The sequence below is a fragment of the Tympanuchus pallidicinctus genome, unplaced genomic scaffold (genome assembly GCF_026119805.1).
Source record: "Tympanuchus pallidicinctus isolate F22 unplaced genomic scaffold, pur_lepc_1.0 scaffold6, whole genome shotgun sequence".
NCBI lineage: Eukaryota > Metazoa > Chordata > Aves > Galliformes > Phasianidae > Tympanuchus > Tympanuchus pallidicinctus.
Window position 1 is genome coordinate 10,662,776 of NW_026294780.1, and position 25,529 is coordinate 10,688,304.

Sequence of the window (25,529 nt, forward strand, 5' to 3'; positions counted from 1 at the left end):
CTTCCCCCTACAAAACATGTAGGGATCAGTGTGGGTGGGGCAACTGAGTGTAGCTCTGAAAGAGAGTATTAAAAGTAAAGAGGTTTAGAGTCAGACCAGTGCTTATTTCAGTCAGGCTGGGAAAGTGTCTTTCGGGTATTTCTTTGTGTAAATGCAGATGTGACAGCCATTTACTCTGGATTATTCAGTGTCAATCAGCATAGACCATAATTATTGTATTAACAAGACAATTCATTAAAACTTTGATTAACTAAGTATTCTACTTTAACACAAATGACAGAACTGTAATAACTGTACTTATCTAGCTAGAAAAAATCTGAATCTGAGGTTGCCATTTATTTCCCTTCCCTTCTCTTCCCTTCCCTTCCCTTCCCTTCCCTTCCCTTCCCTTCCCTTCCCTTCCCTTCCCTTCCCTTCCCTTCCCTTCCCTTCCCTTCCCTTCCCTTCCCTTCCCTTCCCTTCCCTTCCCTTCCCTTCCCTTCCCTTCCCTTCCCTTCCCTTCCCTTCCCTTCCCTTCCCTTCCCTTCCCTTCCCTTCCCTTCCCTTCCCTTCCCTTCCCTTCCCTTCCCTTCCCTTCCCTTCCCTTCCCTTCCCTTCCCTTCCCTTCCCTTCCCTTCCCTTCCCTTCCCTTCCCTTCCCTTCCCTTCCCTTCCTCCTGCTTCCTTTCCCATTGGAGATGTGATGTTAAGCGATTTTTATGCATCAAGCACTACTGAAGGACATTTGATATTTCAGAGTCCACCCAATGAAGTGTGTTCAATTTACAGATCATACAGACAAGGTAAACAGGATTTATGTAAGAAGTACATTTTGCAGTTTCTGCCCTGCCCCATCATGAGTCAGAAGGAGAATGTGAGAGTCCATGTGGGCATGGTAAGGTACTCAGCTGAGCTCTGAACATCTGATACAAAAACCAAAAAAGCATGAGTATTTTTCAGGTACATTAATTACATTTGATCCCTGAGAGTTTTACTCTTTTTACATAACCATCAACCTACTCTCCATTTTTTTGCCATTTTCAGAATACTTGGAAAGCACCTAGTTTGGGATGTGTTATGAGCCATCTGAGATTTCAATATTACTTTGCTGATTTGCCTAAAGCAATATCTGGCACACATGCGTGCATAGATATATGTATCAAATGAGTAAGTCTGCAAGCTTCTGAAAGACGCCTGGCAGCTATCATCTCATTTTGCACACAGGTATTATACAACATCTTCATCGCCTTCACCCAGATGCACAAGTACGAAGAGATTGAATCCATTGATATCCTCGCTGGCTTTGCTCGCTTCTTCGTTGTGGGTCTGGGTGGCATGCTGTTTGGTGTTGTCTTCGGGTTTGTTTCAGCCCTCATGACTCGGTTCACCCACAACGTCTCCGCTATCGAACCCCTGCTGGTCTTCATGTTCAGCTACCTGTCATACTTGTGTGCTGAAATCCTTTACCTCTCAGGTATCTTGGCGTGAGTATTCCTTGTGTCTTTTCAGACGCTCTCTTGGGGAAAGGGGCAATGTTTCATGGAGATGGTTTACTTGAGATTGTTGTTGTACTAATATCAACATTTTCAGCCTCAGACCTACAGTAAACAGCTTCTAAGTGGTCTGTAAGTGCAGTGATAGTTAGGAGAAGCAAGCCTACACTCAGTGTAGGCAGAGATTTACTACTGAGGAATAGATATCTATGCTGACAATTTATTTTTTTATTTTTGCCCCCTGGAAAAAAAATCTTGCAAAATGTGAGTATGATGTCTGCTGTTGCCACCAATTGACAGTTTTCTGTTCCTCAGAGCATGAGGGAATATTCTACCCCTGGCAGAACCAGTTCAGTGAGAAAATGGATTCATAATAGACTTGTGTATGTGCCTTTATGCTAAGCATTCAACACTGGATAAGAATAGAGATGAAAAGTAATGAGTGGAAATTTAAAAACTTAGGAATGTTAGGGTTATTGCTCTTGTGTATTTTGAAAATACATTTTGAAAATCATTTATGACATGATTTACTGGAATTACACTAGGTTTGAGTAGCATTACTGGAAGAAGAGAAAGGAATAGGGGGTAAAAGTGAGAGATATTAGAGTAAGACTGCTCATAAGGAGATTCGAAGGATTCTGCGCCTAACAACTCTTCAGAAGAAGGAAAGGTAAAGAACAGGCCACTTGGCAAGGTAGCTAAACCTGTAGCTAATGCTGTGAGATGCTATGGAGATCAGTGATTGGCTAGTGGGTGGCTTTGAGCTCATGTGCCAGTGGAGTCTTTGTGGATTTTGGTCTCTTGGAGGACAGGAATCTCCAGAAAGATGCTTCCTGTTGGGGGCAATTCAGTTGACAAAGGTAATAAATAAAAGTGTGTAACTGTTGAGGTATTTAAATCTGAACATTCCTACCTATCAAACTCAGGTTTGGTTAGCTTCAGAGAATGACTGGCTTTGTACTAACTCTGGAAAGCCAGATTAGAATATTATCCATATCCATCTAAACAACTATTTAGATAAGAAATGAGTTTCTCTGAGCTATGAGACAAAGGAATTGATCTTGGGCTTTGTTTTTTGTCTCCAAAATCTTTGGTCTTGGGTATCTGAGATACTTAACCCTAACCTTAAAGTTAGGGGGATGAGCAGGATGAGACCTACTACATAGTGAGCGCTAATACCGCATGGGCTCTTTCCTACTAGCACTGCCCAGAATACTGCTTCCTTGCCTACCCATTACACTATACTACATACCTCTATGTTCTCTTACTTGTGATTTTCATTAGGGCACTGAAGTTGTTAGTAATAAAAAATGTTAATATAATTGGGATTTATTATTCTTACTGCTTCATTAAGAAAATTATTGCTTGTTTTGGGGATGGGAACTTATAGTCACCCTTCTAAATTATTGAGGAATTCATTCATTTTTCACTTATATCATGAAAGTTGATTATGCATGTATCTCTGAAAGTCAACAGTATTAAAATTTAATGCCTAATGACATTGCCTTAGAATGTCCTTGGACCTGCTCAGTTCTACCAGAATACCCTTGAGATTTCTTCAACAGAAATTAAAAGAACAGAAACTAGATAAAGGCTTATTTAGTGAGCAGTCAATGTTCTCCAAATTTACAAGTTTGGAAAAATATCATCACAAGAAGCCCCCCAAAGACTAAATAACATCAACAGGAATTAGACAGATGATGGAATATATTATTAGCCTTGCACTAAATCTATCTAATTATCTACAGCTGTGGAAAATGAAGGAGATAAGAGTAAACTGTTCAGTAGTCCTGCTTGAAGACTACTGCTCAACATGAATATGACAAGTATCTGTGTTGGGTCATGGCTGATACCTCTGAAGCTGGCTCTAGCTTGAGTAACAAAGACTAAAGAGTGGAAAAAAATTCCTTTCCTTCCTTAGGAGTATTTTCCACACCCTGGTTAACTAAAAGGAATGAAGGACGTATCTGTAGGGTAATTAAATTTTCCCCTGCTGTGCAGCAGTAGACTTCTATGGGAGGAGAATTTCTGAAGCTTGTCCTGGTTCTGCTGATCTGCCAACCAGCTGGCAAGGACTCACTGGAGTCTTTGATCCCTGCATAGAACTACAGCCGTGTTCTCTTTGCCTTGCACCTCAAGGCAAAGATCAGTCAGAGGCAGGTTATGTCCCTCTAATTAATACAGCCACAGCCTGGTACAAAATTGACTGCCCTTTGTTTGATACTCAAATATTTGATGCTTGGTGGTTGTGCATTATGCATTCAGAATAAAAAGGACTTTGAACAGGAATGTGATATCCTCATTTCCCCTCAAGAGAAGCTGACTGATTTGCTTCCTTTTTCCTGTATACAAAATGGATTCATAAAGCTGAATGAGTTCTTTTACTTAACTGAAATAGCTAGCATTACTGAAGAAATAAAATGCTACATTATACTAGGAGGGTTAAGATTTGATAGTGAAGACTATGAATGCAGTCTCAAGTTGCTATTAAATCAAGAACAAACAAAACAAACAACAGCAAAAGCAGTTTGTGGTTGCTCTCTGATGTTTTACCTCCTACAGGATGACAGCATGTGCAGTGACTATGAAAAAATATGTGGAGGAGAATGTTTCCCAGAATTCCTACACAACAATAAAATACTTCATGAAGATGTTGAGCAGCGTCAGCGAGACCCTGATCTTTGTTTTCATGGGAGTGTCTACAGTGGGGAAAAATCATGAGTGGAACTGGGCTTTTATTTGCTTCACTCTGCTTTTCTGCCTCATTTGGAGGACACTAAGTAAGTCAGTTTTTGCAGACAACCTGGTCTGCATCTCTGAAAGAAATCTTTTAGTGCAAAGGTATGTTAGAAAAACAGGTGCAGACTGGTATAACCAGTTTAATAATAAATTTACTAGGCATGCATTACAGACAGCTTCATTTCATTTATCCACACATGCAGAAAAAGAAGGAAAAACATCAAACAAATCTTAATGCCAGTTTTCAATCACAGACTACATGATTAAGTAAGAATAGAAAATATTAAGCAAAATTGAAACATTGTCATGATTATGCCTATACAGAAGCAGACATCTTAGTTAACTATATGCCCGTGGATAAGTGGGCTTCACAGTATTTTCATCACATTGTGTAACCGTTTAGCCAGCTGCCGACCAGCACCCCACGTCCTTTTCTTCTAGGCAGATTTCCAGCTGCATTTCCTCAAGTCGATAGCACTGCACAAGGTTGCAATCCGTGCTATACTAATGATCTTCACAAGTCAGTTTGGACTGAAGTTTTAAACCACTAGAAAGTAGTGCCTATGAAATTATTCAATTTCTGCATGCAGTATTTTCCTGTTCTTACAAAGGTCTCCTACTTCCTCATCTATGAGACTATGATTCCTTGAGCATGGGCAGAGGATTTCTTAGAGGATGTCACAGTAGCTGTGGGACACCATTTCTCATCTTCTCCTGATGACAAGGATGGGCCAGCAGAAACTTTGAAAAGTTGAGAAAGACAGAACGGGAAGACAAGGAAGATGAACTGTGCTCTTTATAAAAGTACAGATTGAATGTATGCAGCTTTCCCTTGGCAAAGGTGACGAGCCAACAGAAAGTATGTGCACAATAATCAGAGGACCAGTGGTTCAGAGAGACCAGTACATCTGATGTTTTAATAGTTGTCTACTGCAGATCTTCTAATCTAGAAAAGGAGACAGACAAAGCATTGCTTATGCACTGGAGAAAGTATTACAGGCCCTTATACTCATGGGAGATTTTAACTATGCCAGTATTTGTTAGAAGAGCAATATGGCTATCCATGAGTTTTCTGAAAAATGTTGAACAAAATTTCTTGATGCATTTGTCAATGAGACAACCATGAATTATGCTTTGTCTTTTCTTCTACTCGCATAGAAGGAAGGAACATCTGAAGATGTGAAGATCAAGGGCAGCTCTGACTGCAGTGACCATGAGACTGTGAAAAATAAGATCCTGAGGGGTGCAAGCTAGTAGACAAACATCAGGATTATAGCCAACCGTATCCTGGGTTGCATCAAGATATGTGTGACCAGCAGGTTAAGGGAGGTGATTCTGCCCCTCTACCCTGCTCTCATGAGCTCCCACTTGGAGTACTATGTCCAGTTCTGGTCCTTCAACACAAGAAGGACATGAAGCTGTTGGAGAGGGTCCAGAGGAGGGCCACGAAGATGATCAGAAGGCTGGAGCACCTTCCCTACAGCAACAGGCTGAAAGAGTTGGTGCTCTCCAGATTGGAGAAGAGAAGGCTCCGGAAGGACTTTGTAGTGGCCTTGTAGTACCTGAAGGGGGTCTCCAGGAAAGCTGGGGAGGGACTTTTCATAGGGAAATGTGGCAACAGGACAACAGAGAATGGTTTTAAACTGGAAGAGAATAGATTTAGACTAGATATTAGGAAGGAATTCTTTTCCGTGAGGGTGGTGAGACTCTGGAACCTTTTGCCCAGGGAGGTTGTGAATGTGTTCAAGGCTAGACTGGATGGGGCTTTGAGTAACCTGGTTTAGTGGGAGGTGTCCCTGTCTGTAGCATGGGGCTGGAACTACATGATCTTAAGGGTTCCTTCCAACTAAGACTGTTCTGTGATTCTATTATTCTGTGATTCTAGCGACATCCCTCAGGGCTCAGTGGAGGGATCAGCATAGCTTTCATTAATGACCTGGAGGGTGGAATGGAGTGTACACTCAGCGAGTTTGCAGCTGACATCAAGCTGAAGGGAGTAGTCAATATAATGGATGGCAAGGCTAGTATTCTATGAGAACTGAAGAGACTGGAAAAAAAGTTCTGAAGGAGAGCTCCCAAAGCTCAGAAAAAGCAACGTAGAATCCCTACATCTTGGTTGCAGTCTTGGTTGCATCTTGGTTGCAATCACTCTGTGTACTAACACAGGCTGGAATTAGCTTTGTAGAGAAGGACCTCACTAGGTAGACAACAGGCTGAACAAAAGTTGAAGTGTGCCTTTTTGGTAAAGAGGAACAACTGCATCCTGCACTTCACTAGCAAGTGTGTAGCCAGTAGGTCCAAGGAAGAATTTCTTCCTCTCTATTCAGCAACAGTAAGAGTATTTGCTGTGTCTGGAGTGCTGTGTTCAGTTTGGACTTCCTGGTAAAGAGGTCATGGATTAAGTGCAGTAGAGGCTTCCAAAGTGGTGAGCGCTGGACATACAAGAAGAGTCTGAGAGCTGGCTCTGCTCAGCCTGAAAAAGAGGTAGCTTGAAGTAGCCCTATTGATATCTATAAGTAGTCGGTCAGAGGATAGAGAGATGATGAAACCAGAATTCACAGAGGTGCAGTAGGATAAGAGACAGCAGATACAAGCTGGAACACTAAAATTTTTAAATAGAGAGTAGGAAATAATTTCTTAATGTAAGAGTGCTCCGCTGTTATAAATGCAGCACAGCTCTCAGTCCTTGAGTGCATTCAAGACTAGATTGGAACTCTGAACAGCCTGATCTGATTAGATGCTTTGAGCAGGAGTTTGAACTAGATGACCTTCAAAGTTCGTTTCCAACCTACAGTACTCTGAGTCTGGGACCAACTAAGTGTTGGCACTTAGGAGGCACTAAGGAACTGACTGTTGGCACTGAGGAACTGACATTCAGATGACATTTTGTAGAATTCTGAAGTGGTTCATTCCAAACTCAAATAGAAAAGCAAAGCAGGAAGAAATAGTAGTTTGACTCTCAAAGTTGATAGAAGTTTCAAGATCTTTGAAATTCAAGACCTGGAGGAAGGCATTTAACTAGAGGAAAAAGAGGAAGATCTATGGAGATTCAAAAATATGCATGAGAACAGCTCTGTTATATGGTGTTGACATAAGTACTCAACCACAGAGGTGATATGACTCTTGCAGGCTGACAGCAAGAAGGCAGTAATTATTAAATATTTTCTTTCTTATTTTGGACAAAGCATAGTCTGTAAGTTTTTAAAAGCTCAATTTTGGAGTCCATATAGAACTATCCTTCAGACAAAGACAGCAAAATTGCTTTTGTACAAAGCAATTTGTACACAAATGTATACAAAGGTCACTTTTCTGCCACGTTCGTTTATCTCTTGGACACCTAGGTGAGTGCTAGAGTTTTCTTGAGGAAGGCCAAAATATTTGTCTTGAACTTGCTTGCCAAAATGATTTTCTCTGTAGCTTGAATAAAGTAAAAAGAATTGGCCCAGAGATGACACCTCACATAACACAGTTTCAATGTGAGTAGTTGATGTCTAGCATAGTGTATTAGGTTTGTCTGCACAATATTCAACATTTATTTCTGCAGCGTAACAGTTTACACAAAATCATAAGACACATGTCTTATGATAAAGAAGATTAAGAGAAACTCAAGCAGTTCACTAAATGTACTCTGTAAAGCAAAAACTGCAGCCCTTGCACAGCCACAGACTGTCTGATTAACTTTTTATTAACAGGGAAATGAAAGCAAAGAAATAAACAGAATTACAGAGACATTAAACTGGGGGATTCAAAATTAAAATGCTATTACTTTGTGCCTTTCAGTAAACTTGTCCACAGGACATGTTAATAAATAACTGTTCAAACATTTTGGGCAGATCATGTGCAGAAAGCAGGAAACATTGCAAGGGAAAGCACACGAAAAAATGTTTTCTAGTGGTTTACCTTTTTTTCACAACATTTCAAAGAACTGTGCAATATGAATATAGGAAGTAAATCTGTTCCCCTAATCTCACTTCAAAACCCATATGTACATTTAAAACTTGAAGCAGTTAGTAAATATGCTCTTTTTCTAAGATATTTTTTCACATAAGGCAGATACAGCAGTTGATCAAAGAGAACTTACCAAAAAAAAAACAAAAATCAAAAGAAATGTCTGTCAACAGCTTCCTAGGACAAGATGTCGTTTTGTTTCAAATAGTCTTTTCCTGCTTGCCTAATAGTAATGCTTTTTGTTTATTTGTTTGTTTTTGTTTTTGTTTGTTTTTTGGCCTTTCTAGGTGTATTTGCCCTCTTCTACATTAGTAACAAGTTCCGAACGTATCCTTTCACCTTCAAAGACCAACTCATTATTTCCTACAGTGGTCTTCGAGGAGCCAGCAGCTTTTCTCTTGCGTTCTTGCTTCCAGTGAAACTCTTCCCAAGAAAAAAATTGTTCATTACTGCTACACTTGTAGTTATATATTTCACCGTGTTCATCCAGGTAACTGTATTTCTTAATGAGTTGCTTTCACATATCTGAGGTGATTAGTTTATTCCACTTGGCTTACAGTGCCCTGCAAGGAGGAACTGGATCTTCTGGATGTCCCATGCTCTTTATTTCCCCATACAAAGATTTCATATACTTTAGAGTGCCCATGAAACTCTACACACTTGTGGTTAGGCACTTAGATCCCATCAGAATGTTTCAATAAACCAGTTTTGTTTTGTATCCCCTTTTTAAATGCCAGATTCTCTAGTTGTGCAATAGGGAATTGGGAGCAGCTGAAAATGGTTTCAACATTACAAAAAATAATAATTTTGAAAATATTGAAGTGTCAGGATTGTAGGGACCTCGAAAAGACAATGTTTTCATTCAAGTGAAGTTTTTTTTTGTGTGTGAAATTTGACAAAGAGTCACTTACCTTACGTAGTTAAAATACCTTGATAAATATGATACTGATTTTAAAAATAGCCATATATATATATATTAAGGTTTTAGTTTTAACCCTCTTCCAGTTTAACCCCTAATTACTCTAAGAGAAAAATTTTCTGACAGATTAAAATGAAATCCATTTACTTGCTTTCTCTCTCTTTTTCTTTTTTTCTTTTTTTCTTTTTTTTTTTTAATGTTTATTAACATTTTAACATCTCAACTCATTTTTTCCAAATGCAGGGAATCACGATTGGACCATTGGTCAGATATCTGGATGTTAAAAAGACCAACAAAAAGGAGTCCATCAATGAAGAAATTCACATGCGAGTAAGTTTTTTATATCAGTAGCTGGTACTCTAAAAAGAAGAAAAGAAAGGGTGTTTTAGCTCTGGATGCAGTTTAGAAAATTTGGAGGAAATCCTAGGCATAATATTTAAAACATGATTTTTCATTTGAACCCATAGTAACTGCCATATTTGTACCATAATAGTTACAGCATAGCAGATCTCTTACATCTGGATGCTTGTAACTGTGGTAGGAAAGACACACAGAAGTAGAATTTATTAAATGCACTTATCATCCTTTCCAGCTAGATTTGTCAGATACCTTTGTTGTTATCTTTTGATTGCTTATAAACACTGACACCTTAAAGTTTTAAAGTTTTACTGAACTGAAATGTGTTGAACCATTGGTCTGCAAATTTCACTCCAAATTATTCTGAATAATGATATTTTTCCCTTTCAAACATTTGCTTTAGCTCTCAAGTTACCGATACACAAAATAACAAAAAGCTGCTCAAACCGACAGTAGCACTAAACAAAATATAAGTACATGCTTTCCTTTTCACAGTAGGAATGTATCCAAAATTAACTAAAAGTTGTGCCTTAAACACATTCAAGGACACTGGCAAAATCAGAAAATCTCAACTGATTTCAACTTGAGGTGAACTTAATTCTTGCTATTTCAGCTTTTACACTTAGCTTTGAATAAGTTTTGTTTAAAATCAAAATGTATGAAGAATTGGTCATTTTCTATCTATTTATTTCTGTAATGCTGGAAACATACACAAAAAAAGATGATTGAAGATTCTGATTGTAGTGATGCCGTTCTCATGATAATATGCAAAATCATCAGAGGATTTGCAGTCTTGGGGTAAAAGTTATAGTGTAGAGTACCTGCCCTCATGCATGTGGAAGGATGTCAGGTATGCTGAGAGGAGACTTGCTTCACAAACCCAATAATTTAGGTTTTGGTCATGGTAGACAAAGAAGAGAATGCTGCTTGGATGCTCAGTACTGTTTTCTACAGGGAATAGTCCTTTACATGGGTCTGTGTTTTGCTAGGTGATGGTAAGATTATGGTATATTGACAGAATTACCACTTCAATCAACATATTGACGCAGCAGCCAAGCACAGGACCCGTGACAGTGCATAACGGGATATTGGCCCTGATTTTTAGATGTTTTCAGAATTAACTCACCCTCCCCATTTAATAATCTCAAAATCTTGTCAACAGTTGCATATTTGTGATGACACCATTTTCTCATAATGACCGCTTTTTTTTTCTCTAGTTGATGGATCATTTGAAGGCTGGTGTTGAAGATATATGTGGACATTGGAGTCATTACCAGCTGAGAGATAAGTAAGCATATCTTACTCAGACTGTTACAATAAAATAGCCTATCATCTGTGATGTAAAATAAAAAAAGTAAATAAAATAAGAAATCCATCTTATGCTCCACGAGGCAAAAATAGCATGAAAATATTTGAGACATTCAGTGTCTCTTTTTAAAGGTGAACTCCTGAGTAACAACTCTCTCGGGAGTGCAGTGCCTATATGCTGTCTGCTAAAATGCTTCTGCACAAACAGGGAGAAAATGAACCCTTCTTAAAGAAAAACACAGTAGATAAACTCATGTTGCCTGCCTCAGCTTTGGATGCTGTGTGTATGCTTTGGCATAAATCTTTGATCTGTGGCAGTGCTTCCTTAGGATTTAGATTGGATTTGGAGTAGGGAGTGGTGTTTCACTGCCTCTCTCTTTAAGCCTCTTTGGCAAATATTATTCTTTGTAGGTGAAAATGTTACCCATTTGTTCTTACAGGTCTTTGTACTCAGTCAGCTGTAAATACATAGCATGTAACATATATAACACTGCAGGAATTAGTGGAATATGAGTATCTATTAGCCAAGTTGATAGCTTCAAGCTAGTCTTTACTCAGAAACCACAGAACCTGTGATAGGTCTTCTATGAGCAAGATAAGGTGATTTTTTTGAAGTTTTGTGGATCCAGGCATTGCTCAGAAGAGACCAACCCAACATTCTGAGCTGCCTTCTTCCCCAAGTGATTGCAGTGGTCATGCTGGCCAGCACCTCAGCATGTGAATGGAGGTGTAGAGACATACCTTCCTTTTTCTCAGAAGCCATGGGCTAAATGTTGTCCTTTAGGCTGTGCTTAGACTTCTGTGCCTGAGTCCTTTGGCTTACCTTTCAGTACTGGAATCCAGTAATCCAGATTGGTGTCTGCTGGGACATGTTGCAGCAGCCATTACAACTGGATTTTCCCTATGGGAGTGCGAAGAAGAAGGCTGGTTTACATACAGTTCTTGTCCCATCAGGGTATGAAGATGCAGATAGGGTACATAACTGGACCTGGATGCCGAAATGTCTTTCTGGTTCTCAAAGTAGAGATAGCTTTAGGCTACCCCCTAAGACTACATCAATGCCTGTGCGGCCAATAGGCTGAACAAATCCCTCCTGAAGCAGTAATTCCATTCAAATAACTGCATTTCCACATTCCAGTGTGAAAAAAGTATTATTTCCTCTAGAATGCACATCTCGGCAACTATGATAATTTTGTCCTTTTTTTTGTGAATGTAATGTTTCAATTCAGAAGCAGAATCAAATAGCACATTGTATGTGAAAACATTTAATGTAAGATAATTGTATTCACTAGATTTTTCTCTGTAGCTTTAAAGATGCCTAACATATGTGTGTCAGAATTAATTTGATAACTAGATTCAGATAACTAAAATTAATTAGATAAATAGATCAAAAAGAGATAACACTTCAAATAGCTGCCTGGTACACAGAAAAACATAAAGAGCTCCATTTTCGGTGGAAACTTTTATATACCTGTCTTTTCTATTAAAGTATAAAGACCAGATTTTAAGAAAAGAAAATGTGCAAACTCTATTGCTTTTTCTTAGCATTGTGGAATGCATTACCTTGCTGTAGTAATATGTTCCTTTGATAGAAAGCTGTAAGAAAATTTGCTGCTGTGCTGATAAACATCTGCCTAAAAGGACATACCTGTTCCAAACCACACACATACATTCACACTTAAATTATGCCATACATTAGAGATATTTTTCAATCTGCAGCATGCATGTACATAGCACTTTGAGGTCCATTCAACCCCTCTGACATTCAGAATACAAAGAAATATATTTTCTCCGCTCTAATTGTCGGGATTCAAAATTATCAGCAGCATAATGGGCCCAAAATACTTCAGGGGCATTTGGAGCATTATTGGTGGCTGGCTGAATAGGCCAGGATTACTGTAAGAGCAGCTGCTGCTGTTATGCTCTATTAGAATACAATGTTTGTACGAAAGCATGGAAACTGGCCACGTTCTTTTCTTACAAATGTGGTAGGGTTATATGCAAACACATTCCCAGCCTTTTGTTTTGTTTTGTCTTGTTTTGTTTTGTTTTGATTGTAGCTTTATTCTTTCTGTCGTCCAGTGGGTTTCACAATCTCTATGGACCAGCAAACCACACCAAATGTGCCCCTAAAAGTCTCTGTTCACTTGTACTTCAGGGGTCCACAGGCGCCTCCAACTTAGATTCAGTTTCTACTGCTAATTTATGTGTGCACATTTGAATGAACATCAGCTTATTTCCACAGAAATAACAGCAACAACAACAACAACAAATTTCCCTACCCTTTATTTTGGCATCTCTTTTACAGATTTAAGAAGTTTGACAACAAGTATTTGAAGAAAATCTTAATTCGGGAACATCAACCCAAATCCAGCATTGTGTCATTGTATAAAAAGATGGAAATAAAACTGGCCATTGAGATGGCTGAGAATGCCATGAAAATTTCAGAATCTTCCACAGCTTCTTTACAGTGAGTATGGAATTCTTTATCCTTTGCAGAGTAAGGACAAGATGGAAGGAGAGAACAAAGAGGAACCACCCAAGAAATTTTATGACTTTAACAGAGAAGTTAGATAAAGACAGTAGTGAGGAGAGAAGGTGTTTTGGGCCAGCACTTTGGCACTCATCATATTTGCACATTGATTCTTTGTTCATAGAGTGAAAATTAAGAATAACCACCTTTTTTTTTTCTTTTTCTTTTTTTTTTTTCTTTTTTTTCCCTTTCTATATTTTTCTTCAGTGATGGGCAGTTTGGAAGAGACATCATGAGTCAGGTGTGGAAGGGTTTTGCTCATCACTGCCAGCTGCTGAGAGAAGTGAAGGAGAGGATAGAGGAAAGGTCTTGATTCCAGTATCTCAAGCAGAAGAGAACAAATTTCCTTCTAGCATTTGCAGGTTTTTTTACTTCAGATTTCAGTCCCTCAAATTTTCTTATATTTTGGTACTTCTGTACCCAGCACTAGCAGAACATGGTTGCAGAGAAGACAAGAAAATGGAAAAAGAGACAGGAGAGGACACAGAGAACACTTTCTGAAACTTACTCTGGATTTTCAGCAGGGAAAATAAGAAATTTATATCAGTAAGGTTTCCTAGTTTTCTCAGTATACTAAATGAATGCTAGTTCTCCCAAGGCATATGCCCTTTCATTTTGCAGCATCCTTTGGCATGGGCCAGCATATATTCTTTAGTGAATGCTCTTCTCACATCACCCCAAAAAGTTCAAGTAACAACTGGAATTTAAACTAAAATCTCTCTTGAAACTGACATAATCGTGTCAAGATTCATCTACTTTCTTGAAACTGAAGTCAGTTTGCTGTGTAAGACCTAGCCCTTCTCTTTCTAAGTCATTCTTTGCCAAATGGATCATATTAAAAGAGATTGTGTGTCTGCAGGCTCCTTTCTGTCTGCTGTATTCCCTTAACTGCTCTGAGTCTAGAGTAAATGTGCTAGGTTGGTAGACTGTCTATGGTAAACAAACAATTTTCCTTTCTTTTTTCAACAGAAAGAGAAAATAAGACAAATTGCTTCAGATTAGTTCAGAAATTCTCTCGTGAGATAAGTATTTAGATAAAAAAATATTCTACAATAAACAGCTGAGATGATAGACTAAGATTTGCCAGCTCTACTTTAGCTGCAAATGAATTTTACTGTGCATCAATCTGTGATGTACAGTTTTTCCTACTGAGATAGCCTTTTTAAAAATAAAATGTCACCTTTAAAAAAGGTGTAGCTTTCCTGTTGCTTGGAAACTTTCTGGTCCTTGGGGGCTACAAGAGTGTTTCAGGAAAATACAAGCTTTCTCAACTCTGTTCTTGAAAAGGTGTCTGGTGCTGAGGCCTGGAGTAGGCAGAATAGTGACCTAATTGGATCTGTGGTCTGACCCAATGCAGCAGTTCTTATACCTCTGTTCTTTTGAGTAATTAACTAAACTTGCCTAAGACTAATATGTTTCTGAATGAGAACATGTGTAAATAGATTGATTAAATATTGTCTGTCCTTAGATGGGGTACAAAAATCTGGCCATGAGCCCGTAGCAATTTGAAGCCAATTTCCACCTTATACCATATAAAGCAGTATTTGCAGTGCCATGGTAGTGAGAAAGATGATCAGCAATTTTGGCCACTTCAGTCGTGTTAGAGACACATGGGGAAATACTCCATAACAATCAAGGCAGATGTCCAATGCTGTGGATTAGCTCTGTGCTCAGCTATTGAATTCACGTGGGTGGGAGTCCTGTAGGTGAAGTTAGTATTCAATGTGCAGTAAGCATTTTCAGTGTGAACTGGAGAAATGGAAATAGAACATTATGTTATGATGGCTTGGAGAATATCAGTCTTAGAAGTAAGGATTTTAATGGCAAAAACATAGCCAAGCAAATACAATTAAAACTGTGTTTTTATGGTTGCATTTTGGGGAAATACTCCCTATAAATACCTATTAGAGAGATGTTTCACTTCTGATATTTTATTTATTTAACTCACTTCAAGAGATAGACTATAAGCCTTCAAATGACTTAGGACTGGTCACTTTTTCTATATTGACATGTGGACAAGTATGCAACTAGAAATGTAAATAGGTAATCTGATGTCATCTGCTCATTATTTCCTCCTGCTTGCTCCCATCTTCAAGTTGCAAAGGCCTAATGGAGACATCGAGTGAAATGAGGATCAGAAAGGTTATTCCCTGTGACATCAACATCATTTGTATCAGCTATGGTTATTCAATTTGCTGTACAAAAACAATCCAACGCTGTGTTTTAGAGAGCAGTACAAGTTAACAGGCTGATTGCCATTAGCTTATGTTTGCTTTCACAGTTGTGCCCTAGCTTCTCAGTCCCTGTCTTATCCAAAGAGAACTTCAAATAGGGGCCGCTGACAGACTAGTTTCCTTGATCTGGAAAGTAGCATACAATGGGCTGTCCTACAGCCTGGGATATGCCAGACTCAATAAGGGAGAAAGGTGCACTGAAAATACTCACATAAGCCTGGGAATTTGGAAGCATAACTGATCCTCTCGGTGTTATCCTTGAGAGCTGGAAGCAAGTAAAACCTATCCAAACAACCAACTAACCAACCAATCAAACAAAAAAGCTAGCTGGATTGAAATTAGATGTTTCTGTTGGTCTGTTTTCCCTGCTGGTAAATATCTAGGTTTGTTGTTGCTGGTACTGGGAATTGATCAGTGTCAATCATACCTTAGTTGGGATAGATTTCTTGAAGCCGAGATAAGATTTATGGTAAAATTCAGAAAAAGAGTACATTTCTTTCCCTCTGTCTTCTTTTATTATAGTACAAAATGTGGTAATCTTGTTAAACTAGCTGTGATTGCAAAATTCAAGCATTCAAGCAACATTCAGATGATTGCAGCATATTCTTAATTAAATTTCAATCTACCTTCCTTTGCTGTTCAAATTTATTACAGAGGGAGTAAAAATTGGGTACACAAAACTCTGACAATACTGTACATTGATAATAATCTGTTCTTTAATTGCACAGTTTGCAAGCAGAACTTTAAGGACATCATTTAGTTGAGAATAAAGACATGATAAAAGTTTAAATAAGAGAAAAGAAGGAAAATGGAGAAAGGAAAAAAACAGAAACAAAAAGATGAACTCTACTGATTCATCCTGGATAATGACTTTCTTCTTTTCCTTTCTTTTCTTGGGAACCAAACACTATCTCTCACACAGACTGATTTAGTAAACCCAGTTAATGTTTCACAGCAGCCTTCATCTTTGTTTTGCTAGTGAAAAGGCCAGGCAGTTACAAATGACTATACTCTTCTTGTCCCAGTTTGCTAAAAAATGCAAAGATTACCATCTTTTAGGTAGTTCTTTCATTTTAAATGGAGAAATGGGCACAACACCAAAGAAACCCTGCATGTTCTCCTAGTCACAGAGTAGATCTCAGACTTTTCAGTTAAGATGTGCTATATTTCTTAAGGATGTGCTGAAGAGGAGTTAAAGCCAGGAGGACAGCAAAGCCCAGTCCCTAATGAAGAACAGATTCAAACAGAGGAAGAAACTGGAATGCCTGCCCGTTGGCTGCTCAGTCCAACATATGGGGAGTTTCTGATCACCCTTGTGTATTGATAAAGCTCAGGAAGGAGTCAAGTCTGTTGTAATTCATTCAGCTTTGAATGATTTTGTGGCAACACTGCTCACTGAAAGGCTCTTCACAGTCTTAATGCTGAAATCAGATCATGCTCTGTTTGATGACAAGAGCATTTAATCAGCTTAATATTGTATTTAAACTTTTTTATTTACAGGCGCTGTAGAAACCGGCGTGATACCAAGCTCTCCCCTGCAGAGGTGGAGTCCATGAGGGATGTCCTGGCCCATAACCTGTACCAAGTGCGACAAAGGGTGCGTGAGCAACCTGTTGTCATGCAGTATTTGCTGATTGAAGGCTTTTGTTTACCCTCTGCACCTCATAGCAAGGGTGATGGTAGTGGTAGGACCAGCAGCAGCTGTGCAGAGAAGGCAAAGAGTTCTGCCTAAGTGGAAAAATGGAAAGCAGGGTTTTCCACCAGCTCTGACATCAGTGGGAAAAGCCAAGAATATCCAGGAGTGAGCTGTAGAGGTCAGGCTTCCCTCACTGAACCTGCAACTTAGAAACAGCTTTTGAGGCTGACCTTCCAACCTTGTCCTTATAGGCACCCATGACCTGTAGCCTGCTCCTGCTGAAGTCCACCCATCCCTATAGCCACGTGTGCCACCTGCCTCACCCTAGTTCAGTCCGTAGTTCAGCCAGTGTATTTGAAGCAGCAGGCACAGGCACGTTTTATGTGTCACACCAAAAAGGCATAGCACAGCCTCTCGGGGACCCAGCATTCTGCCCAGGTATGGGAAATTGGGCAGGTGCCTTGCTTGTCAGGACAGTAGATGGTGGCAGATGGCACTGGTAGCTGCTGAGGAACCCTGGGGTAGCAAGCTTTTTTGGGGGACAACAGGATGGCAGGTCGCCAGCAGCCATGATACTGCAGTGTGGAGTGGTAAACATCATGTAACTGAAAGTCAGCTGGGAGGCAGGCTGCTGCATCCTCCCTCTGTGGGAGTTGCAGCTTCCCCTCGCCAAAGGAGGAAAAAAGAAAAATTCCACATCCTCTGCAGCTTTGTCTGACAGGCTTTTGCTGTTCCCCTCAAAAATAATACCTTACTGGGGATTTGTTTTACAGAAATTTGTACAGATTCCAATGCAACCTAAGACATCCTATCTACTTAATTCAGTCTTGAACCCAGAATATGCAACTGTACAACTGAGTGATCTCATGCAGCAATGAGTTGGAGAGGATATATTACAGCAACCTTGAAATTATGCAGATAAACTAAGCTAACTCGCATAACACACATTAGCTAGAAAACAATATGCCCTGCTCATTTAAATATGCCACTATTAATATGATATTCATTCTCAATTTTGTTTGATTTGCCATGGCCAATTATCCTTATAATATTAATTTCTTATCTTTCCAGTAACAATTTGCATATATGGCTGCCTTCATTTAGATAGCTGAAATGAACTCTCTCTTTTCAAAATCAATTACAATAATGACCATTAGTGCCAGTCACTTCCTATGTGGCATTGAAAACTGTGTGCTTTGGAAATGAAAGATTGGAAGTAAAGTAATACTGCTTCTAATACTTCACTTTAAACTTTGAAGGCATGGGGATACTTTGCCCTGCCAGACCAATTTCAGAAGGAACCAATTCGGATGAGATTTAGGCTAGATTCTGCACTTAAGTTTCTCTTGTCTTAAAATCCTCTGTTAAACATTTATTTTTATTTATTTTTTAAGTCAGAGAATTATTCTCTTCTCCTCTGTTTCACAAGATATTAGCAATAAATTAAGAAGCTTATCCTAAAAAAAAAGTTCAGTGCTAGGGTAATATTGAGGTATAATATTAAGGGATTAAGTTCCAAATATGGAAAGCAAACTGAGCTGTGCATTGCTTTCAGGAGATACTCTCTAAGCATTACCTTTACATCTCAACGTATCTGCAACTTGCTCTGGCTCAGTAATATTAATACCAAAGTTCAGAGATGGGTTAACAAGCTATCCTGAGACCTACCTGAGATCTGTTACTCCCAATTCCATGACCAGAAGAGGGCTCAGAAAGGGAGGCCAAGCTCAGAGGTGCTGACAGGCTTGTGCAGGTGGATATGTTTTACGGTGCACTTTGAGCTGACATGAGTCTACCAAAAAGGACATTGAAATCATAGAATCAAGGTTGGAAAAAACACTAAGATCACCTCATTCAGCCACCAATCTACCGCCACCATGCCCACTGAACTATGTTCCACAGTGCCACATCCACATGTTTTTTGATGACTTCCAGGAACAGTGACTCCACCAGCTCCCTGGGCAGCCTGTGCCACTGCCTCACCACTTTTTCTGAGAAGGAATTTTTTCCTGATATCCAACCTGAAATGCACCCTTGCTGAGCAGGAGCAAGGTTAGTGAGGCTGCCTTTTTGCTCAAGGTACAGAAGAGACTCCTATAAAGTTGGTAGTGTGCCCTTGGCCGTGCTATCTTTGGTCTGCACAGCTTCTCCTTATTAACATCACATATGCAAAGGGAACTAACAGGGTGTGCTTTCTGTTACAGGCATCATCATACAACCGCCACAACCTGCCTTCCAACGCCAGCGAGAAACAGGCCCAGGAAATCCTCATCCGTCGGCAGCACAGCCTGAGGCAGAGTTGTAGGAAGGGAAATAGCTTACCTTGTGGTAGACCGGTACCTGTTATGCAAACTGCTATTCCTGTAATCAAAACACTAAAAAGTGCCTCTGCTTCTCTGTAAACAGGGCAAGAGGCATCCATCTGTATATGCTTTTTGCAACAATTAAAGTGGATGTTCTCTTCAACATGGTCATACAGCATCTTAGCAGAAAAAGTCCTTCACTTAGCATGTGGACAGCAGCATTTCTTATGCCTTCCTCTTTATACCTTGGTCAGAAATCACCTACTGTGGCTGTAAGAAGTAATGTCTCATGTGCAAAGTAAGAGTAAGATTTTTCTGATCAAATGTTGACATTAGATAGCATAGACATTTACAGCTGAGATAATCACAGTTCAAGAAGAAAAGCATGTTCTTGCTGGACAAAGTTCCATTTAATTCTTAGTTGTTACCTGAAATAGGATACGTGAATCTTAGAAGAGCATATTCCTATTCTTCGACTAAACACTAATTTTCACCAGAGGTGAAGTTGTGTTAAACTCATTTTTTTTCTGTACACAGGTTAATGCCACAAGTGTGAGCTACCTCTCCTTGCCGCAGGGCCACAGTGGCCAGCCCACTAGGCAGAAAGCCAGGCATGTTACTTTTACAGGTAATGGAAATGTTTTGTGCTGTATTCTGCCCAAGCAGTGAGATAATTAGCCAGTTGTTTGATGGATTTAACAGTACTCAATGAATACTCGCAAGGAAGTCGCTGGTCTCTTTAAATGAGCTACACCCTTCTCTCCTATCTTTTTATCTCCACTGTTTATACGGTTATGACTGTTGCAGTTTCTGTCTTGTTCCAGCACCGCCTACTTTTCTGTAATTTCCTCTTGCACAAATACCCCTGTGATCCCTGCAATTTAACACGTGCATGATGACTTCCGTGTAAGCCCAAGAAAGGAAACCGTTTCCTTCAGTCCCATGGACAAAACTGTAAGCGCATTTGTTAGGAGATTCTTATGTCACTAGCCTGATAAGTCTGAGGATGACACACTTCTGTGCCCACATCTCTATTTCCCAGGACAGTGAGGCTGAGAAAGAGTTCCCAGTAGCACACCCACATACCATAATTCAGCATACACACACACACAGCCAGCCACCCCAAGTAGCACAGCACTCACACAGTCGCGCAGCACTAACAGCTTCTTCCTGTTTCCTTCTCTGGCTGAACACGATGAAAGGCTGGTAGTGGAAAACTGTGCATACATACACATGTGAACACACAGTCCCCCAACACGAGCTTGCACAGAGTAGATCCCTCTGTAATTGGCACTGGACACTCAGTCTTGCCCCTATCTGTCTCCTGATTCCCCTAGTCTCCCCTTGCTTTGCACTCAGGGATACATGCATACAAACCAGTCTCACTGGTACCTTGTCTGGGCTATGGCCCTACCAGTAGTGACCCTACCAGTAGCCAGTCACAGACCCCATGCTCTCTCTAATCACTGATCTGGACCTCCTGGTCCACCCAATAGCTAACCCACAGACCTGATCTCTTCAGCATCTGCTATGGTTGCTCCAACATTTACTTCCTAAGCCTCTTATCCTACTGCCTGTGATAGCTAGCAATTTTGCACTGACGTGCAGCTGCACATTATGTATGAACCTCAGTCTTTCTGACTGCTGTACTCAGACCTTCATACACACATATGCACACTATACAGGGAGCTGCTCTCTCAGGAAAACAAAAGTAGAGTTTAGCAACAATATGGACCAGACAGTCTCGATACGGCATATGGCATGGCTGCACACACATACTGATCAGACTATATTTACATGCAACCATCTCCTTTGTATCCCATTCTTCCTCTATTTTTTTCTGCTCTTGTTCCTCCCCAAACCATCCTGATCCTTTACATTACCCACTTATGATTCCTTCCCTAAACATCCTACTGTAAGTAGTGTATGATCCCAAAATACTGTCCCATGGTATCCCAGCAATTACCTCATATCTTCTTTCTTTTTCTCAGCTTGCTTTCTGTGAACATTTCTTTAGTAATTATTGGACAAACCAAACATCGAGTCATTACTTTTGGAGGTGGTCAGGGGTGGAGCAACATGGAATTGCCCAATGAAATATGCAGCAGTAGTGTCAGAGAAAACATGGAATTTAGGACTTGAATAGTCATCAGTATCTCCTTCTGTAATGTCTCTGACTCCTTTCTGAGCTTTCATTGTGATTCTGAAATATAATCAACTATCTCTGAAAATCACTCTTCATTTCTGGCCAAATTAACTGGAAGAGATTAAAACCATGTTTTTAATCATCATCTTTATATCAAACATTGGATGACAAAGATATTCCATGCAGGTGCAAAATTTTTTCTTCCTTTTCTTTCTGTTTTGCTCTGAAATAAATTAAATCAGAAGAGATTTCTGTAGATAAATCATCCCCCTGGTGCTAGGCACCTACACGTGGTGGAGGCAGAGCAGAAACTCATCTATTTAGAAGTGAAGATCAAAATTATTCTAGCTGGGGTTTTTAATTTTAATTTATTTATTCTTTTTTCTTGAAGAACAAATTCTTTCAAGTTCGGTTGTCCGGACATCATGGTGGGGAATATGCGTTTTTTTTGTGTTTTTCTAAAAAACTCAAATTTTTCTACACATCAACCTCAAACCTAGAAGCCTTTCAGACACTTTCAAAGGCTCAAGTCTTGCTAGCACAGATAGGTACATTATTTTAGCAAAGTGATGAGTAAATCCTGAAGCGTTTAACATAGATGTGTTTTTACTAGTAGCTAGGTCTGCATTTGAGACCTCTCTTGTGATGTATTTGAATAATTAGACTTCTTGGTATTGTTTCTGACTTCATAAAACTCCACAAAATATTCTGTAATGCTCTTATGAAAATCAATTATATATGAAATTCAAGGCTGAATGCACTGTGCTATAGTCTCTGTCCAACAAATAATTCAAAATGAACTCATCTAAATATAGTCTTATTACTTCTTGCTTCTACTAGAGCGTAAAGGTTTTCCTGCAGTTATAGGGGTCTTTTTAAAAATTATCAGATGGAAGGGAAAGCTGGGTGGGGAGTTATAAAGGTATAGAAATCAAATACTTCAAATAATTTAGAATTGAATTTACTCTGAAATGAACATTCAGTTAACATTTTCTGATTCTATGATCTGTTGTAAAATGGTTTGGGTTGGAAGAGACCTTAGCATTCACACCACTTGAAATGTCTACAGCAGGAGGGAGACCTAGAGGTCTTTCTGGAGTAAGCACCCTCCAGCAATCTTGGTTTAACTTATACATAGCACAAGCAAAAATTTTAGCAAATGAGAGGACAGAAATGACTGTGAATATATAGATCCTTAAACTAACAGCTCTTCCTGTCATTCATTAAATAAGTCATTTCTTTGGCAGAATATATCAGTCATAGCTTGTGGCACTGTTGTCCTTGACGAACTAAGTAGAAACCCTTTAAATTGGAAAATATCTATCCTGTCTTATTGCTCATGGGTGATTGTGGTATGTCCACATGGCCTAACAGAAGAAGGTTCTGATGGTAAAAATTTGTGCTCCTACTCAGTGGAATTAAGTGGAGGTGCATGTCTTCTTGTTTTGTGCCAGTGATCTAGTCAACATTAAATGTAGATAACTTAATAGTTATTAAGTTGTAATAATTTTGTACGTTTTGACTGTGTGACTACACCTAATGCCTGCATCTGGTATAATTTTATTCTTCATGTAGCTTTATCTCCCAAAACTTCCTAGATTTTTATGAGTTGTTTCTTAAATTAATTAATTTGCTAGTGAGTAGTCAGATTATATTTGGCCTTAAAAAGAGTAAAACATTTTGTGAACTCATCAGGATAGAGAGACAGTTAGGGACTACTGCAGTCGCATTTTTATTGTGTACTTGTAGAGCAGCAAGCTGGTAGGAGTAGGTCTGACACACCCAAAGTAATCAAAGCTCCATAAAGTCAAACTTGAAACTGGTTTCAAGTGAAACTGTTTTCTTCCCAGTTGTTAATAACAGGTGACTGGTTATCTTGATTTTCAGTGGTTCTAGGGTCTTTGTAGTCACTTTTTGATTTCTGCTGTGAGGTTTACAATGTTTTTCAAACATTGCACTAGATACATTCATGAAATCAGTAGAAAGTTGAAAGATACATGAAAGAACACTCTTGTCTGAGGAGGTATAAGTTGCTTCCTTAGATAAAGAAAGATATCTGAGTGTGTTTTCTTATTAGGGTTTCAGAGTAGAGGCAAGATCAATAAGATCTTTTAAAAATTAGCATTGGGATGAAAGTAAAGATTTATGGTGATTTTTAGATCTTGTCTGTTCTCTTATTCTATAACAATTACTTAAAATCTTTCCATTTCAAGATTTAAAACCATTATGTTGTATAATACTGAATACCCTTTAACCGCCCTTGTCAATACCAAGGTGTTTCTCATTTTTTTTCCTTCATCATAAAAATTCTGTATTTTCTTTCAGATAACCCTAGAAGTATCTCTGAGGCTGGGATCCCAGTAAAGTTCAAACCCCAGCCCCGACTACGGCCACTCGTAGCAAAGCACAGCCAGGAGGAGCTGGTTCCAATGGCACACTTGGATAGATGCGACCATTCGTCCCATTTGTCAGGTCGAAGAGGAAATATGATCAATCGTCATCATTTCACCAGAGCAGACAATCGAGTTGCAATATCAAAGCCTCGAGGCATTGTGAAAAAACGACAGGGGTATGAGTCAGAAGAAGAGACAGCAATGATGGCACCAGCCAGGCCATTAGATATATGAGGAGCAGAGAAGAGCAATGTTTGATTCTCAAGGGCCCTTTGTGCACTGTTCCAGAGAAAATAACAAAGCTCTTATATGAACCAAACCACAATTTTACTTTTGGGACCAGTGCAATCATTCTCAGATCACTTTTAAGTACTGTATCAAGGTACTTAGCAGCTCGAGGAAGATTCAAATTCTTATATGTTTATATTAAACTGGCTTTTTGGCAAAACAATGCAGGAAAGAGAGAAACATGATCTTCATAGGGATTTGGGTATGGATTTAGGTAACAACAGTTGGACATTTGCAGTGTTCTAGTTGAGAGCTGATATTGCCTTCTTCTGTTCTAAACTATGAAACTATAAACTATCCAGGGGAAAGAATCACAGGGATGTGGTTAAGACATGGGTTCTCAGATTGGTAACTTCAGAGCTCTAGGCAAGTTGAACCTCAGAGTAGCTGAGATATTCCAAGTAAAATGGGGAAAAAGGCATTTTGATGGCTCCTAAATACCACTGAAGATGCCTGGAAGGGTACATAAATGAAAATAATTCCTTAGTGGTCATTTTAAGCTCTTGGATATCCACCAGCATTTCAGGTTTTGGCTTTGGAAAAATGCCTGAAGTGAGTTATAGGATGGTCTGGGATTCCTGCAACTTCAGCGCGGAGGCAGCACCCACCTACAATGTTTTTAGATGAGGAAAGGAGACATTCTAGTACTAACAAATCCAGAGAGAACTCTTCTGGGAGGGATGCTGTTTGGAGACTAACACAAAGCTCATATTTTTCAAATATGAGACAGCAAAGGTGTACAAAATAGACATGTGCTTACACCTCTGGTTTAGTGAGGCAGAGGTTTTTGTCATGGAGAAGCTAACCTCCATCTCTCACTTCCGCCTTGCTGAGGGTGCCCAAATCACTAGGCTACTCTTTGCACTGAAGCTGGATCTGCACCTTCAGTGGGAACCAAGAGTTGGACAAAAAGGAAAGGAGAATCTAGTCTGACTTTGTATCCTGCTGGCTAGCAGGAAATAAAGGCTCTGTGTTGTGCTGCCAGGTTTTTAGGGTTGTAGAAGCATAGAATCCTCAGATCTGAAAGGCACCTTTTAAGGTCATCTAGTCTGACTCTCCTGCAATGAACAGGGATATCCACAAGTAGTTAACACTGTCTGGAACCTGGTCTGTCCTGGCCTTAAATGTCTCCAGGGAAGGGGCATCCACCACCTCTCTGAGCAATCTGTTCCTTACCAACCCCACTGCAAGAGACTTTTTCCTTATATCCAACCTAAATCTCTCCTCTTTAAGTTTGAAACAATTTCCCTTTTC

The 25,529-nt window shown here is 39.4% G+C and overlaps 1 protein-coding gene across 1 annotated transcript in view; it reads left to right on the forward strand.

The window, feature by feature from the left end:
• Positions 1 to 25,529, forward strand: part of SLC9A4 (solute carrier family 9 member A4) — a 33,638-nt gene extending 8,109 nt beyond the window's left edge. Inside the window, exons 3-12 of the mRNA XM_052664729.1 lie at positions 1,203 to 1,462; positions 4,034 to 4,251; positions 8,446 to 8,648; positions 9,321 to 9,407; positions 10,652 to 10,722; positions 13,051 to 13,212; positions 17,010 to 17,106; positions 19,350 to 19,481; positions 19,986 to 20,076; positions 23,920 to 25,529. Coding sequence (XP_052520689.1) covers positions 1,203 to 1,462; positions 4,034 to 4,251; positions 8,446 to 8,648; positions 9,321 to 9,407; positions 10,652 to 10,722; positions 13,051 to 13,212; positions 17,010 to 17,106; positions 19,350 to 19,481; positions 19,986 to 20,076; positions 23,920 to 24,221 — 1,623 coding nt within the window. The 3' untranslated portion in view covers positions 24,222 to 25,529. The remainder of the gene's footprint in view (positions 1 to 1,202; positions 1,463 to 4,033; positions 4,252 to 8,445; positions 8,649 to 9,320; positions 9,408 to 10,651; positions 10,723 to 13,050; positions 13,213 to 17,009; positions 17,107 to 19,349; positions 19,482 to 19,985; positions 20,077 to 23,919) is intronic.